We start from the raw sequence: 18,958 nt of genomic DNA on the forward strand, positions 1-18,958 counted from the left end.
AAAGGTAAAAACAGATACACGAATTCAAATCAGGTCTTTTTATCTTGTTGATCTCTCCCCCACTTCCTTCCCTCCTTCCTTCCTTCTCTCTCTCTCCGTCCCTTTTAAAAACAGTCTCCGTTTCTTCTCGGGAGGAGGGGCGAGCGCGGTTAGTCATCTTTTCACAGCAACTTTACGTCCTCAACAGTAAACGGTTAATCTCGCCTATCTCCGGACCGAGCCTGTCCCACGTGATGCTACCAGCTATATAAAAGTTTAAAGCAAGTGCCACAATGTCGTGATTGGAGGCAGACCCGTCCCGGGGAGCGGATCGTTAATGCTGCTAAATTGTGCGTTTAGGGAATCAAATCAGCGCCTCTTGTCAGTGCCCTGAACTAACACGGGAACCTGTGGAAGACCAACATTAGTAGCCTGACGCATATGATCAATGCTGGATTTTTTTTTTGCTTTAAAGTCAAGAGAACTGCCCTGGCGAGCCACGATTGCTTTTTTTCTCTCTCTCTCTCTCTCCAGTTGGACCTCTCTTTGTAATCTCTCCACACATATATTTTTGGCCAGCAATGCAAAGTTGGTACTTCAGATCAATCACTTTTCAAACTGTGCAGATTAACTTCAAGCAACGGCGTCCAGAAGTGCAATAAAGAACATTGCATTAAGGCTGGATGCTTTTTTTAAATCCCGCCATCCCTTTAGTTCCCTTAAACAAAAGTAATCTTATCGCAAGGGACCGGATGCGATCTGGAAACATCTCGAGTAGAAAGCAGACGAATTTCTGATTATATAATGCTTAGTGAGACTCATCCAGTGAACCCTGGCATTCCTTGCACTGACACTAGATCACTTTTAAGCCATATTTGCTAGTGATTCTGGGAGCGGGTCTGCGGTCTTGCTCCAGTGAGCGAGTTTGTTGCTGGTGGGAAGATGAGGCTTTTTTGTCTGAGCGGCGCCTTCCTGTTGGTGACCCTGGTGTCTGCCGGTTCCACCCCGGCCCCTGGAGACGGTACCTCGGCCCCACTCACCCCGAGCTCCTGCACAACGTGCGGCATCGGGCAGCGCGACGAGCTCCGGCAGGCGGACACCGCGTTCTTGGAAGCTGTCAAACGGCACATCTTAAACCGGCTGCAGATGAAAGAGAGACCGAACATCACGCACCCTGTCCCCAAAGCCGCAATGGTCACGGCCCTGAGGAAGTTACACGCTGGGAAAATAAAAGAGGATGGCAGGTTGGAGATCCCGAACTTGGATGGCCATGCGACCTCGGTGTCCTGGAAGGATCTGCACGAACAAACTTCAGAGATCATCAGCTTTGCCGAAACAGGTAGGCAAAGTTTCATTGAGTACAACAAAACCCTGACATTGAACTTCAGATAGTTTAAACGGATTACAATTGAAATAAATCGAAGCGATCCTCCCCTGATTTAGAATACAAACACGATTTAACATTAGCTGTCCATCGCCGAGCTCACAGCTCGAAGGCATGGACTGTAACTAACTAACGTAGCTGCAGAAGATTCGGAACTGGGAATGGCAGGTTGGGAAATGTTGCAGTGATTCGACTCTCCTCTGCTGCTCTGGTGCTCTCTGTATATTCAAACTGACATGAGATCGGTAACTGTGACAATTCCTAACCACCACTAGAGCTACCGAGTGTTTGCAAAGATCCTGGAGCATATGTAGATTTCATTCTAGATTTAATGAATGATTAATTGGATTCTGAATGAACATTTATTGCGAATCCCATTTAAGGACAGAAAGCGTCATTGTTGCATAACGTAAAATGTGACGATTGTGGGGTTGAAATTTAAGAATAGTATTGAAAGGGTTACAGTCAAAACGTACGTTGCAGATAATTAAATTTGGCTTAGCATTTGCTCGTCAATGACAAATTAATTGGTAGCGTGTGTGAAGCTTTAATTTATGGTCATTACATGGGGGAAAAAAAGTGGGTTGATGTCATGTTCCGCAAGCATTTGAATTCGGTTCCAACAAAACAAAGTTGACAAAATGCATCACGCGCACAGCTGTTTATCGGAATGTAGATGGGAACCGTGCACTCAGCGGATGAGCGAAAACGAAGTTCAAGCATGGCTTTGAACATTCTCCTGGCATGACCGGAGCACTGTCTGCGCAGAATGCAGCTAGGTGTCTCGACCAGAAGCAGGGACGTGCAATTTGGACTAAATAACGTTTCATGACTTTTATGTGCCCTATTAGGCACCCATGCGGTTTGCAGGTGTTATCTACTCCAAATTAAAGGGAATAAGATGGTCGCGGTGGGCCGAAAAGCCTGTTACCGCCCTCTGTGACTCTACTGATATTTCCAAGACCATGTTAGAAAACCCATTACATTTGGGAACATTTCAGTTCGCATGATGTTAAAGTTGGAATTCTTATCTAAAAGTCCAAATATCCAGGTGTCTCAGCAAAGACATTGGGTGAAAACTTTCAGGGAGAACTGTGTTTAAAGACGAGTTCAACGAATGATTTTTCAGTATGTATTACAGTACAGGATTTAAAGGGAAAATGTCACGTTATGACTCAAGTGTTAGCGAGGAATAGCCTGATGAGAGAAGGTGTTTCAATCGTTTGCAACCTGCACACGCTCCACACATAACTTTACGAGTTAAAGTGCAGAACTTCCCCCACCAAGCGAGCGGTCTTTGAAAGATACTACATCCTAGTGTGTAGACAAGTTCACAATGGCGGCACAAACATTGCGTTTACGACCTTGTAAAGTTTACAGTGAGTTGAATAAACACACTATTGTGAGATGAAGTAGATCCATATATTATTAGTGTCACTGCGCTTGCTTTGCTGGAACTTTGAGAACATAAGCCATTTTAAAACACACTGGAAGCAAAAAATGCGAATGTGGTTTTATCTGTACTTTGCCAATACATAAAAACGTTCATATATCAGAGAAGCATGAGAGACACTGTCTTCTCAGCAAGATAGAATATGTCACTATTATGTTAACGAAACGCCAAGTACACGCTCTAATTTAGTAATATTAGAGAAACAACAAGCAAGGCTACTTTGTAAAAGTTTATTCACTTAATTTATTGATTTGTGTAGTGGCAGAATTGAGCTTTACTTAAAAGTACTTCTTGCTTGTTGGAGCTTATTTATATTAATGTTAATGCTCTTATGGGCTGCATCTAGGAGTTTTACATTTATGACGATGTAGTCGGAAATAACCCATAATTTGTTAGAAACTTCGCTTATGAACCTTTCATAGTTCCAGCATTAAGTTTGGTGATTCTATGAATTTACCTTAAAGTGGTTTAAAGTTTGGATGGAGTTAGTGGTTTAAAGTTTGGATGGAGTTCTACCAGTGGTTCTCAACCTTTTCTTCCCCCACTCACATACCACTTTAGGTAATCCCTTGGGTGCTCTGTGGTTAGTAAGGGATTACTTAAAGTGGCATGTGAGTGGGGGAAGAAAAGGTTAAGAACCGCTGGTAGAACTCCATTCAAACATGCTAAAAACATACCACCATTTTACAAGCCGACTTTTAACCCTACATTTCACTGCTATGCATTGAATTAAATTTCCTCCATTAGTGTCAATGGTCAATTGAATTCGGTTCCAACAAAACAAAGTTGACAAAATGCTTTGCACAGTGTACAATGTACAGTCAAATGGATTTGACTTTGGTCAAATGCTTGATCATTTAAGGCAGTGGCCTTCAAAATAGGCGGCTGACGAGTAAACCCATTTCATTTTACCAGTTGGGATTGACTCGAGAACATGCAACGTATTCTTATCCCAAATGACTAAAGCAATAGTGTGCTGTAGTCAATTTTATATTGGGTTCTGGGGAAGTGTTCTATAGAGTTGCGAGTTAAATTCTCAAAGCACAGCTGTGCCGTCCAAACAAAGTTACAGTCAGGCACTTCCATTTACATGTTGAACAGTTCTATGAAAGCACTCGCGTCTTTAATACACGTTCCTCGCAACTGGCAGGAGAATTGTCTTGAGTGCATTTCTGACTCAGAGGCGAATTTACTGCTAGTCATACAAGGATTAACATTTTTAATTCTCTCGATGCAGATGAGCTGGCTTCATCCAAATCACGCCTGTACTTTCTGATCTCAAACGAGGGGAACCAGAATCTCTTTGTCCAACAAGCCAACTTGTGGCTCTACTTGAAACTGCTCCCGTCCAAGGCTGTAAAGGGCACCAGACGCAAAGTTAGAGTGAAGATCTATTTCCAAGAAGCCGGGAGCTTGAACAAATGGGTATCGGTTGAAAAGAGGGTGGATATGAAAAGGAGCAGCTGGCACACCTTCCCCTTGACCGAGTCCATCCAGGCTCACTTGCAGAGGGGAGAGAGGAGGCATGACCTGGAAGTTCATTGCGACGGCTGCGAGAGCTTTGGAGTGACTCCCACCATGGTGGACAGCGGCGACGAATCCCACCGACCCTTCCTGGTGGTGCAGGCTCGCACTCTAGACCCCAAGCACCGGATCCGTAAGCGGGGGCTGGAGTGCGACGGCAGGACCGACCTGTGCTGCAGACAACAGTTCTACATTGATTTCCGACTCATCGGCTGGAACGACTGGATCATCGCGCCCACGGGTTACTACGGCAACTACTGCGAGGGGAGCTGCCCCGCTTACATGGCTGGGGCGCCGGGCTCCGCCTCGTTTTTTCACACGGCCGTGGTAAACCAGTACAGAATGCGAGGCATGAACCCCGGCTCCATGAACTCTTGCTGCATTCCTACTAAACTCAGCACCATGTCGATGCTCTATTTCGACGACGAGTATAATATCGTCAAAAGGGACGTGCCCAACATGATCGTGGAAGAGTGTGGCTGCGCATGAGAGGGCACCAAGGGCGCAAGGTTTCAAGGAAGCGACACTATTCCCCCCCCCCTCCCCTCAAACAAAAGTGGGTTTGTTGCTACACCACTCTCAATTTACCAGGTCGCTGACTTCATTAAACTGCCCAAATTATGTCACTTTGGGGTCAAAGTTGCCCGTTTGACTTGCACCAGAAAGGTGAAAACGCTGCACATTGTCGACCAAGTACAGTGCAGAGAAGTCACTCCTTTTTGTCGACTTGGTTCAGAGCAAAGGCTGATAGAGGCTCCCTTAAGTACTGCAAATATCAAAGGGCAATCGGGGATGGATGTGAGTGGCGCCAGAGACGCCGTAGCATTCCGCTTTGCTGAAAATAAAATCGAAGCTTAATTATTTATACCGCAAAAAAAAACTTATGTCTTAAACTATGTTAAAGTTGTGTTTGTGTATGATCGAACTGAAGGGTTGTTCTTTTGAAGGATTACTCCTCCATCTGACTCGGGGGGAGAATGGGGATCGAAGAGAGCACGCTGGAGAAATTTGCAATACAGATCTTTGTTTTCCTGCGAACAAACGACAACCCCACCTCCTCCCTCCACTCTCAGTAACGTCTGCTCCTCGTGTTGCTACACTACAGGCATCTCGGAACACTGGGGTCTCTGTTCTCCAAGTGCTCTAATCTGACTGTGCCTCGCATAGGGACGGGCTAGGATGAATAGAAACTTTTGGCGATGATCTCACAAGTCTCCACCAACTCAAAAAAAACATCGCTTCGACCAATTTTAATACAATTGTACTTCAATTGTGTATTAGCAGATACATTTCTACCCTTTTCGCCTTCCCCTTTCTTCTGCTCACCTGTTTTTTTTCTCTCTCTCCCGCCCCCCCCCCCCTTTCTCTGTGTAAACTTATCAGATAGTATGAGAACACTCTCATAATGGGCCGAATGAACGAAAACCTGTGGATTGGGCACTTGTATTAAAACGGTGCTTCAGTGAAAATACGGTTCAAGATCAATCACGAAGACCATGTCCATTAATGGTTATATTAGATGAGAAGTTGCAGTCACGTAACACTGACGACGTACTGAAAGCACATTTAGCACTTGCATATCTGAATGCCTTGAAAAAAAAGTGGTACAACGGTGCACTTATCACGAATTCTCCAATTCCATTCGCTTCTTATTAAAATAAGTGCCGGTTGGGAGCTATGCAATGTAAACCATAAGCAGTGAAACAGGCGAATTCGTCGGATTTAAAATCTGTCCAGTTACTTGAAGCTAAATCTTTCGCTTCCTGTATTTGGCGAATGATTGTCTATAGAGTTTTTTTTTTCGCGTTTTCTATTTGCACTGAGATGTTGCGTTGATTAGTTTAAAAACTGCCATTTTTAAAAACAAAAAAATGAAATTGTTATTTTTATAGAAGGAAGAATTCTGGGGGGAAGGGGGATATCGAAATGTATTATACATATCAATGTATTAAATAATGGAACCAAAGAGGATAAGTATTTGTGTTATGTAAATATCATTGGGCAGAGAGGCTGTTGATGAGTTTAGTGGTAGTGTCTAGAATGAAAGTGAGTATCTGTCAACGTCGTGTCAAATGGACTCCAGTTCCCAATAGTCCGTGCAAATTATATATATATATAAAAAAAACATGCTCCACAGAGCAAACTGTCACGTTATGACCAGGCCATGCATTTATTTCGCGATGCATACATGGCAATTAAAAACTGGTTCAGATTCATCTTCATTCATTAGCTAACAGCTGTAGTATTTGGCACCTCTGTACAGTTTGGCTAAAATAAAACAAATCTACACCCACTGGATCTGTGTGAGAAGTTATTTCCACGGGTCAAGGCCAGAGTGAGCGGGGAACACTGCAGTGCTTATAAATGTTGCAATCATCTTTATCATCAACAATTTCTATGAAGCAAAATTAAAACACATTTCTGTAACTCGAATCTGCCTGCCATGCATTGCAATTCATAATCCCATCCAAAACATGATAGAGAATTATTTTAGCTATTATTATATCGGTGAATAAAGAAAAAAAGAGGACTGGTTGACGGATTTGTGACTCCCTAACCCTAAAATACATCTTTGATCTTGTACACTAGTAATCATCTCCAAGTCAGAGGGAACGAGGGAGAGGAACAGTCAATGGCCTTCCATGCCAAACAAGTCTCCAAGCTGAAACGTTAACACTTGCTCGTCTCTCCACAGATATCTCCACCATTTAGTGTTTTCATTACAGCTTCTCTTCTGGGATTTTCAATGATTATATAAGAACAGGCCAATCACCAACCCCCCTCCTCTATCCACGATCAATCAAAAGGTATCAAGCTCCATATTCGCCGCCACCCTTTATGTTAACACTTGTTGTTGATGCAATCAAATAATAGACCATTTGTAACAGAGCATGGAAATTTAATCCCCGAGGTCCACGCATTACAATAGAAATGTTTTTTTCCAATCATTTCAATGGTTTTATCTGTGTGTGAGGTGTGATGCCCTTCAGTGGAAACTGGCTTCAGCTCTCCTGTTATCTACACGTCAGTTATCCATGCGTTTGTTTGCTCCACAGTGCTCTCCTTGCTGCCCCCCTCCTCCCACCAATCACAACCAGCAAGCATGCTGTCCTACAAGACAAAGTTCTTCCCACCCTTCATTACTGTACTTGCCGACCCACATCATCCCCCATGCAGACCATTCTTCCCACTCACACTTCAATCCTTCCATATCTGGGTAATTTCTCATACCCCCCCCCCCCCACACTGCCTGAGACCTTTGCACTCTTGTTTCCACAAGTTGTACAAAGACAATAATTTACCAGTGTTAAGTCAATCTTGTCATCAAGATTCAGCCCAACATTGAGCCGTCTCGGAAGACTGATAGGGCCTCTGCCCTTAAAGAGCTTTCTCAGTGGCGCAAAGGAACTCTGACCTTGGACAACAGCGGGAAGATCCGTGCTTTCCTGATTAATACAGTCTATTCAAGGAACAAGATGACCCCAACTTTCTCTTGTCTCCCCCTCCCCCCTGCCTCCATGTATTGTAGCCTCGACCCTTGTTTTCGGTTGTAAATGAGGTTTTCATGCTCATTGACCTTCACTGCCCAACAATTCACACGCACTGTCGTTGCAATATTGCACATTGAATGGAGAGCAGGGAAGAAAAGTGAATCAGCAAAGGATGAACTTACTTTGCATAATCCCCTTTTACATTATTTTGCGGTCATGTATGGCCATATTTGGCGTGTTTTGTTCAGAATGAAATGCAAACGGGACAAAGGTGAGTCCACGTCAACACACACTGGAAAGAGAAAAAAATATCCATTAGGTTGAGGAATCTCAAAACACTGGTTGGAAATCAATATCTTAAAATCCTTGCTGCCACAAGAAACTTTATGGAGGTTTGCTTCCGAACTCCATGGCTTCAAAAGTGACTTATCATCTCTGTGTTAGGTGTGATACCCTTCAGTGGAATCTAGCTTCAGCTCTTCTATTATCTACACATTAATTATCCATGCGTTTGTTTGCTCCACAGTGCTCTCCTTGCTGCCCCCTCCTCCCACCAATCACAACCAGCAAGCATGCTGTCCTACAAGACAAAGTTCTTCCTACCCTTCATTACTGTACTTGCCGACCCACATTATCCCGCATGCAGACCATTCTTCCCACCCACACTTCAATCATTCCATATCTCGGTCATTTGTCCTCTCAACCACCCCCCTCCCCACACACATACACACACTGCCTGAGACCTTTGCACTGCTCATTTACTGTCTCTTGATCTTTCCTGATTTTAATCACTAAGACTTTATTTTAGTTGTATGGGCTTTAAAAGGTCTGAAATACTCTTCCTAAACCCCCAAATCTCAATTCTCTATCAGTACTCATTTACAACACTGTTTGAAATCAACCTGATCTACCAGGTTTTAGGCTATGAATTTCTCCCAAGATGGCATGGCATCACATCTTATCAACACTCTTATAACTTGCTTTATCATCAAAAGATCATATTTAAATAGAAGCTCCTGTACTTGCTGATTACCCGACTTGCTATTTGTCTTGATCTTTCTGGATTGGTGCAATAATAATTGCTTTTATCTCTAGCATGAGACCAAACCATTTTTTAATGCATTGAAGATTCATTTTGGACTTTGCAAGTGTTTTATGCATGTAGTTCTCATCTCCCCCCCCCCCCCCCCATATATCCAATTAACACCATTTGTTGGTCTGGACTCCTCCCCCAGCCAGCACTGTCTGTATTCTGAGATTTCCTGGATTTTTTTTGCTTATTCCTTGAAGGGTTCAGGCCCAATACATCAGCAATATATCTTCATCTCCTATGGACGCTGAAAGGCCAGCTAAGTTCCTCCAGCATTTCCTTGTGTCTTTACTACAATCACAGTGTCTGCAGATTTCCGTGCACCAGAATTTCCTATTATTCACCCAATTATTTAAACTTATATTGGTTGAGTCCTGGCCCCAACATATGCACTGAAACATTACGTGCAGAATTTGTGAGTACAACACTATATATTACAGCTCAGTGAGATATTGCTAGTTGTCAATGAATACTCTGATCAAGAGAAGCATTTAAAGTGTGAAACAGCCCTAAGATCAGTCACTGAAATTTGTTCTCTAATTGGGGACGTTTTAATTCATAACACTGAAAATGCAAGAGCTGCTTCACAGTTCAGACAGCAACTGTGGAGAGAAAAAAAAACAAACCATCCAGTACCACAAGTCCTTAGCAAAATCTATAGGTACAAATACAATAAATATACAGAAGAAACCAGTGGTCAGGCTTAGATACAAATAGATTCTGAAAACTTTTCCCAGAATTAAACACATCAGCCCAGAATTTCTGCTGGTGAGGAACCATCCTAGTGATTTGGAATAAAATTACCCTGAATCATCTGGCATGAAAGTTCCATAGGTGGAAGTTCGAGTTTCTTGGTGCCTAACAGCTGTGAAGATCTCACACTAATTTAGAAGCCAATCACGTTCAATAATACTCAGATGAAAAACCAGGGAACATATTTTAATTAATTATATAAATATCTTACAAATATGGATTTGAAACTACACACCTGATCAAAAGAGAGGCTAAGATATAATTATATGTACATATTATTAAACTCTAGAAATAAATAAAAGTATTTTAAGATCCTCTATATTTTGGAAAATTCATATAAGGAGATTAAAATACACTCATGTAAAATTAGTTTTTAAGAACTAAAGGGCTGCTAAACATAATTATAGCTTTGTACATCATTAAAAACTCACTTGGACCTCCTGTAAGAAAGCGGATGATTATCAGTGTGGTTTACAATGGGACTAATTCATAAAAAGCCTCAATTCATGTTAGTTCAAATGATTTCAGCTTGATTGGGCTGAGAAGACTTTGCAAACAGTACAGCCTGTGAAGGCATGCTGGATCACTGACAGGAACTTTGGGATTTCTGACTCAAGCTGTACAGACATGAAAATTCTAAAATTGCTATAATTGAAGTAAGGTTTGGCCAGTGATACGATGGCAAATTCTAGGCTATAAAAATTCAGAGGACAGGGAGGAAAGAAATCACATTTATAAACATTTACATTTTGTTTACATAGGTTCAGAAAGTGTATTAGATCCAGAGCATTTAGTTTAAAAAAATGGCTACTATCATATTACCCTTAATTTTCAAACCAATGTACCTCTGTGCTCTCATCCTTCTTTATTCTGAAGTTGAATCCAATCGGATTTAACATAATGTGTTTGCTGTGAATGCAATCATGAAAAATATGCTTCTATAATATCTTTCATATTCCTTTCAGAACATCCCAGAGAAGCTATTGAAGTACTTTTGAGAGTAAACAGTGGTGTAGGAAATCTGGCAGGGAGTTTACACGGGGAAATCTCTGATAAACTGAAATGCAATGAAGGCAGTAATGTTTTAGAAATGTTGTTTGATGAATAACTTTTCTGTTTCCCCCCCCCAAAATAAAACCATGGGTCCTACATCAGCAGTCAACCAGGCAGGTAAATGGTATTATGACCTTTTTCCCCCCAAGTATTTGACAATGAATTTCATAACAACAAATTCTGATTCTTACTGAAAATGCATATGCCCTGATGAGACCACACCTGGAATTCTATGAACAATTTTGGTCTTCCTTTCTAAGGAAGGATATGCACATGAAATAATGAGTAGAATGAAGGTTATCCAGATTGATAACTTGGATGCAATAGGTGGGGTATTGTTCTCTGAGGAGAAAGTGAAAGACTGGGCTGAGACACTAGTGCTTAGAAAAATGAGAAGCAATCTTCCAAAATTCATTGAAAATCCTCATGGGGTTTGAGAGGGTAGATGCAGGGATGGATGGATATTTCTCTTGGCTGGGATATCTGGAGAGCTAGGATTTACAGACTCAAAATAAAGAGTCAGCCATTTAGAACCAAGCTGGGAAGAAATTATTCACCCATAGTGTGCAAATCTTTGGAATTCTTTGCCCGAGAGGGTTGTGGAGGTGCAGTTGAAATGATAATGAACGATTGTTAGCTAAGAGCAGAATTTACATGTGCACTGAAATTCTTATTTGCTGTAGCCACACATGAAATAAAAACAAACAATAAATATAAGTTATATTACCACATTAGAAAAAAAAGTCATAAAAATAAATGGCTAGATAAGTATTCATAGTTACAGTTAATGCAAAAAGGTAATGTTTCAATGGTGTAATATATTCAGAGATCAATAGATTATTGAATATTAAGGATATCAAAAGAAATGGTGTTGCTGTAGGAAAGAGGTATTGAGGTAAAAGATCAGCTAGAATCTTAGGAGGATCACTCCCTACCACATATCAATTGCTCTGTCATAGAGAGCATAGGAAGCACAAAGCTCATTGGTGTCCATTAAAGGATGACCTATCCTGGATCCACAACACCTCCTCATTAGTCTGGAAGGTGCAGCCACACCTACACTTCCTAAGAAGGTTGAGAAGGGCAAGGCTACTGGCCCCCATCTTAATAACCTTCATTAAAGGAAGACCTATCCTGGATCCACAACACCTCCTCATTAGTCAGGAAGGTGCAGCAACACCTACACTTCCTAGGAAGGTTGAGAAGGGCAAGGCTACTGGCCCCAATCTTAATAACCTTCTACAGGGGCACAATAAAGAGTATCCTGGCTGGCTGCATCAATGTGCCACATAGTAGCTGCAAAGGATCAGATCAGAGGTCAGTATGGTGGGAGAGTAAAACTGCTTCGAGGTCTCCCTTCCCTCTATTGACAATATCTACAAGGAGCAATGTTTAAAGAGGTCTCAGAGAATCAGTGAGGATCCTTACTATCCAGCCCACAGTAGCTTTGAGACATTACCTTCAAGGAAGAGATACAGGAGGATAAAAAAAAAATTAGGACTGCCAGACTGGGAAATAGCATTTTCCTGCTGAACAATCCTAGAAACTAGTGAAAAAAAAATATATATATGTAAAAATATATATTATTTATTTATTTTTAATCTGATAGTTGATATCTTAAGCAGTGCAGTGCCCCAACAGTACTTAATTGGATTGCAGCATAAAATGTAATGTTCAAATCACTTGAATGGACTTGAATCCAAAACCTCATACAAGAAAATCACCAAATAAAACTCAAATTAAAATATAAAAAAAGTGCAGATTCTGGAAATCTGAAATAAAAACAGACAATGCTGGGCACGCTCAATAGTTCAGGCTGCATCAATGGATGGAGAAGTAGTTACTGTTTCAGGTCAAAGACCCTTCATCAGGACCAAATGGAACTCAGCTGATCCCAATGATGACATTGCAGTCTTAATGTATAATTGCATCCAAAAACACCATGCAATTGCACTGTAAAAACAGATTTAGTTGTAATTGGTATAAATAGAACATTACAGAACAATATAGGACCTTCAGCCCACAATATTGTGCTAATCTAGGTAAATCCACTCCTTAACAACCTAATTTTTCCCTAATTCACACCCATATCCTTCAATTTCTCTTATAACCACATGCCTATCTATGTCAATGCATTCCAAGCACCCACTATTCTCTGTTGTTAAAAAAAAAACTATCTCGGACCATCTCACTTAAACTTTCCACCACACACCATAAAGAGATCTGATACTTCCTATTGTTCTGGGGAAAATGGTGCTGGCTGTCCACCATATCTAGGCCCCTCATAATCTTACACAGGTGCCTAACCTTTATCCGGGATTCCGAAAAATGGCAACCTCCAAAAAACTGGCAACTTTTTCAGTAGATGACATCTGCTCATCAAAGATGGAGTTTGGCACCAAATGTGACCCGACAAGACCCTCGCTCAACTCTCATGTATCCTGTCGCGTTCCCCATTGCTAATTAGTGGTATCTTTACTTTAAAAGGACTCCACCCCATTGAGCATGACCCTCACTCAACTTACGTTGGAATATCCTGTGTTGTTCCCTATTTTATAAGTGCCTCTGTATCACCTTACACTGATGCTCATCCAGCATCGCAGCACTTTATGGCCCAGCAGCAGTGGCTCAATGGCCGTCATCACTATCCATAATCCCCCATGCAGCTGAAACCACTGTACAGGGGAATTGAGAAGTAGGCTGTTCCTCTGGCATTGGTACAGCAGTGGTGGGATGGGGGGAAGAGACAGCAGCACGACTTGGGCAAACTATGTTCAACCTTACAAAGTGTATCACTTCACATTTTAGGATGGCATGGATAGCATAGTGGTTAGTGCAATGCTGTTACAGTGGCTGTGAATGGGTCTGGGGTTCAAATCCCACATTGTCTTTAAGGAGTTTGTATGTTCTCCCTGGGTCTGCGTGGGTTTTCCCTGGGGGCTCTGGATTCCTCCCACCATTCAATGTGTACTGGGGGTTGTTGGTCAATTGGGTGTAATAGGTGGTACAGGCTTTTGCACCAAAAGGGCCTGTTAACGTGCTGAATGCCGAAATTTAAAAAAAAAAATCCAAATTAAAATGCAAGCTATATGGAAAAATATAGTTAAAACCATGCAAGCCTGTCAACTTTTCCTAGTGAGAGGTTTGATAGGAGCAGGAAGGAAACTGTCCTTGAACCTGGAAGATTGTGCTTACAAACTTGTGTATCTTCTGCCCCACACAGTGGGGAGAAGAGTGTTCCCAGGATGGGATGGCTCTTTTAATATATGGGCATCTTTCCCAAGACAGTGGGAGCTGTGGGTGGAGTCAATGGAGGGGAGGTTTGTTTGTGCGATGGCCTGAGATTTGTTCACAACTCTCTGCAATTTTGTGCAGTCTCGAGCAGAGCACTTCCCATACCAAGCTGTGATATATCTGGACAGGATACTTTCCATGGTGCCCCTTTCAACGTTGATAAGAAAACTCTGGGGATATACCAAATTTTCTCAGGTTTCTATTCTCCAATATTAAGGATTTTTCATTACAGCGATAAAAATGCATGAAAAAAAAATCATAAAACAAGGGATTATCACAAAGGAATCAATTGCATTGTAACGAATGTTTGTAAGTCAAACCTTTGGAAATAAAGGGATTCCTGCACTTCAAAATCCTTTTCACACCCTTGAGCTTTGGACCTTCTTCAACATGGACACATGGTCTCTTTCCCTGATATCCTCCATCAATGGCAGCAAAACTTTCCCAAATTCCTTCCCCCTTCTCGTTCTCCTTTTAAAAACCCACTTCAAAAACATTATCTTTGACCCAGTTGACAGTTCCTGATTTTCTAACATCATTTATCCACATTTCATTTTTCTAGTTCTGAGGCATCTTAGATTAGTTCCCACATTAAAGCTGCAATATGCTTGCAAGCTCAAATTTCTGCCTAACTTGACATTCTCAACGGAAAGCAAGAACAAGGCCAATGCCTACAACTTCCAAAATCCTGCTCACATATGCTTCAGAGTGCAGGATAACAGTTGATTCAAAAGGCAAAACAATCTTAAGAAAGGAAATTTATAGAATTAAATGATTAGATGAACTGATTGACAACATGATGGAATGTGGCATGCAGTGAGTCGGTTTATGCAATAAACATTGGATTTAACACATGTAATGGAATCCAGATATAGCCAGCAGCATTTTTGCAATTAATTGATGAGCAGTGAATTTGAAATCGAGAAAAACAATCTCCTTCCCATGTGTTACATTTTATGGAAATATAGAATGATACACTTATCTGACGGTGGCTGTTTTAACAAGTTATCCACAAATATGCCATCTTTAATCATTTTCAGCTGGAATGTTCTCAGATCCGAGATCTTTCTGTTGTTGCAACTTCAGAGGGAATGGCAGAATCCCCAAGGTCTATTTTAACTCTCAGCTGATTTCCGGAGAAATCAGTTATGTTACAGGATCCATGACGGATATTACCAACCCCCCTTCCCTTCTCCTCATGACTGTACTTGCAGTTCACATCTTTAAATGAAGGTGAAGTGGGCTGAAGGAAGCTATTAAGGTGGCAAATTGGTGCCAATGGAGATTGTTCCTGAGTGTGTGAAAGGGATGTTGATGAAAATCCTGTACAGGGGAAATCTAAACTTTGGACAATGAGAGGCATTCTCCTAATTGGGTAGCACGGGCTTGAGGACTGAAGGGGCCTGTTACCATACTGTACATCTAAAAAAAAAATTAAAATTATCAGATTGAACTCCATCTGCCACTTCTCCACTCAACTCTGTATCCTATCTATATCCTACAATAGCCTTCTGCACATCTCTATCCTTTGTATCATCTGGCAACTTATTGACCCTCCCCTTCACTTCTTCATCCAAGTCTTTTCTCAAAATCACAAAGAGCAGGGGTAATTATAATATTTATACCTAACAGATTAATGACATTTCAGTAACCCAGTACATCTTGATTTAAATTAGTAAAATGTGGTGCTGGATTTATATATGAACTCAAACTCAGTTCTGAGAGATGATATTCCTTTTGTTCATGTTCTTTGAGGTAAGATCATGGGAAATAAAATAAATATGTGTGCCACATGATACCTCAGACTTGGCCATAAATGAATATCATGGTTGATCCAGTGCCTTAAGCCCAATTCCTATTCCAATAAGCAATGTCAGATAAAAACTGAAGTTATTATCTTTCGATTACACAAGTACAACCCAATGAAAAGACGTTCTCTGGCTGTTGGCTCAAAACATGCAGACATTAGTATATTTACAGACAAAATGCATACATAGGACAAACACACACACAAATACATAAACAAATAAATAAATAGATAGTGAAATAAGTAAATGAATAGATACATTTTGTATAATAAAGATTATAGTCTCAGCTGGTTAGTGAGAGCAGTATCTTTGGTCGTTCAACATTCTCACTGCCCCGTATCTCTTTTTTGATAGATGCTGTGTGCAGGGTGGTAGATATCCTCACCAATTTTGCACATGCTCTTCACACAACGATCTTGGTGGATCACATCAATTGTGGGTGGGGGAAGATCTTCTCTTCCATTCTTATAGTCCTGTGGATTAACCTGCAATCCATTTCCCTGCAATGCATCAGGCCAGGATGCTTTCAAGGCTCCTGTCGAAGGATGACATGATGGTGACATGTAGCCTTGTTCGCTTCAGTCTTCTCAGGAAGTACAGTCGCTGTTGCACCTTCCTGACAAGTGAGGAGATGTTGTGTGTCCACAGTAGGTCACTTGTTAAATGGACTCCAAGGAACTTGATGCTCTCTATTCTCTCCACTACAGGGTTATTGATGTGTAGTGGAGGGTGGTCATTCCTGGTCCTCCTGAAGTTCAAGATCATCTCCTTCATCTTGCACAAATTGAGATTCAGGTTGTTATTCTCGCACCATATATTGTATGTGTGAAACTAGTTTGATGGGTCCCATGGGTAACAAGACTGTATGCAGCTGATTGCATAGTAATTTTTATTTAGGGGAGTTGCAACAGGGGTGAAAGACACAAACATATGTACACTCACCAGATTAAATGATGCACTTGCAACCTCTCGCTGGTAGAAGGCTTTACAATCAAGTTACAACATACGATACATGCCACTTCCTGGTAGGCATGGCTCTTATCTAACTAAACTGGGGACACTAAGCACACAATACTTCAGTTCCCAACCTTCTGCACATACCTAACCAATGACCCTCCAACATTGCTCACAATCCCCAGCCTGGAGTGGCGCTGAGGTTGATCCTAGAAGAGAAAGAGGAAGATGGCTCACATATGATGGGCTTTATAATGTCATCAGCTGGAATGTCCAGCCCAGGTATCGATTAGCCAATTAAAGGGGCCAATTATCAGGTGTGTGCTGACCTGTGGGCAAGGCTTGACATTGTGTGGCAGGTGATGTGACTTCCGATCAGGTTTCAGATGGAGAAGTCACATGCCCCTCTGCAACCCACATTCCCACCTGATTCTAGATGGAGGGGTTACATGACCCTCCACAATCCACACTACACCATATCATGGCCTTCTCTACTTTGGAGAGACTGGTTGCAGATTGAGAGATCACTTCGCTCAGCACCTCTACTCTGTTCACCATTACAGTAACCATTTCAATTCTGAGTCACACTCATATGTCTGTCTATGGCCTTATGTACTATCCCAACCTGACCACCCATAGATTGGAGGAACAACACCTTATTTTCCGTCTGGGCACTCTCCAGCCAGATGGCATAAACATTGACTTCTCCGCTTTCAGCTCACCTTTTCTTTCCATTTTTTCCAATTCTCCCCTCCCTTCCCCTTCTACCCACCCCAGTTATCTCTCCTCCCTCTGATCACTGCTGTCCCCTCCCTCCCTCCCTTCTCCATCTATCATCTCCTGCCTTTTCCACCCATTTCCCTCCCTATCTTTTTGTTCGGATGCCTACTGACATACCTTCATAAAGGGCTCTAGCCCATAATGTCAGTCCTGTATTTTTACATTTGTTAAATAAAGGACACTGTTTGACCTGCTGAGTTTCTCCAGCATTTTGTGTTTCTACTTCTACCACAGAGTCCACAGATTTTCGTGATTTACTTCACACCATACCATGAGATTTTCCACCTCTTCTTTGCAGTGTGACACATTGTTGTAGCTGATGATGCCAACTACTGTCATGTCATCTGTAAACTTGATGACTCTGTGGGAGCTGGATCAGGTAATGCACAACCACGCCCATGGACCTTGAAAGCATTGACAAGGTACAGGTAAAAATATTGCACGTTTTGTACATTTACTAAACAAATACTACTCACCATTTAATAATCCAGAAAAGTAATTAAAGTAGTCATGAAGACTCAAATATACTGCTTCTCATTTGTATAATTTTATCAACAAACCAAAGTCTTGAAGTGTTAAATTTTCCAATTAAATTTAGGTATACATCATGGTAGCAGGCCCTTTCAGTCCACAAGGCTTTTCTGCCCAATTACACCCAATTGACCAACAACCCCGATATGTTTTGAAGAGTGGGAGGAAACCAGAGCACCCAGAGGAAACCCATACATGCACGAGGAGAACATACAAACTCCTTACAGACAGAGCCAGTTTCAAACCCAAGTCACTGGCATTGTAACATTGTTCCACTAACCGTTAGGCCTACCATGCCAACCATTATATAGCTATAGGATATGATGAACACTGCATCAATAACATACTTTTTTTTTTACAAATTAGAAATTTTGAATTCCAAACAATACATTGTGAGTGTCAGAAGCAAGGGAAACTATTGTAGTATACCTGCATTGCTGCCTTCTTAGAGCCTTGCATTCAGCATAATCATTCTTGATGAAGACAGAGATTGGGGGATTTATGATTGGCTGTAGGCTGAGTGGGACCATGAACAAGGGTGCATCATTCAACATCAGGCAGAACCTAGTTATGTTGAGGTGGCACCATATTTTACCTTTTGCTATTTTCAGATGGACAGTGGAAAGCTTTGCATGGTCTCTACCATCTCTCCTCATTAAGTTGGCACAGCTATAGGAAGTTGTTCTTCCCAGAGGCTGAATGACCAGGAACTGTTCACACTAACCATCCGAGATTCTCATATTTTCAAAACAATATTTATGTATTTATTTGTACCTATGAACACTTGTCCTGTATATGTATTGCTTGTCTGTATGTGTGTTATGTCTGGTTGTATATCTGTGTGTTTTGCATGTGGACCAGAGA

The 18,958-nt window shown here is 41.5% G+C and overlaps 1 protein-coding gene across 1 annotated transcript; it reads left to right on the forward strand.

The window, feature by feature from the left end:
* The first annotated feature begins 921 nt into the window (after positions 1-921).
* Positions 922-4,858, forward strand: LOC138761924 (inhibin beta B chain-like). The gene is made up of 2 exons (XM_069934893.1): positions 922-1,318; positions 4,054-4,858. The coding sequence occupies exons 1-2, from the start codon at positions 922-924 to the stop codon at positions 4,827-4,829; spliced, it is 1,173 nt and encodes a 390-aa protein (XP_069790994.1). The 3' UTR covers positions 4,830-4,858.
* The last annotated feature ends 14,100 nt before the right edge of the window (positions 4,859-18,958 follow it).

Source organism: Narcine bancroftii, chromosome 4 (assembly GCF_036971445.1).
Source record: "Narcine bancroftii isolate sNarBan1 chromosome 4, sNarBan1.hap1, whole genome shotgun sequence".
In the NCBI taxonomy this organism is placed as follows: Eukaryota; Metazoa; Chordata; class Chondrichthyes; order Torpediniformes; family Narcinidae; genus Narcine; species Narcine bancroftii.

Coding starts and splice junctions, on each gene's coding strand:
- LOC138761924 (XM_069934893.1), top strand. CDS start 922: ATGAGGCTTTTTTGTCTGAGCGGCGCCTTCCTGTTGGTGACCCTGGTG. Junction 1,319..4,053: donor CATCAGCTTTGCCGAAACAG/GTAGGCAAAGTT, acceptor CTCTCGATGCAG/ATGAGCTGGCTTCATCCAAA.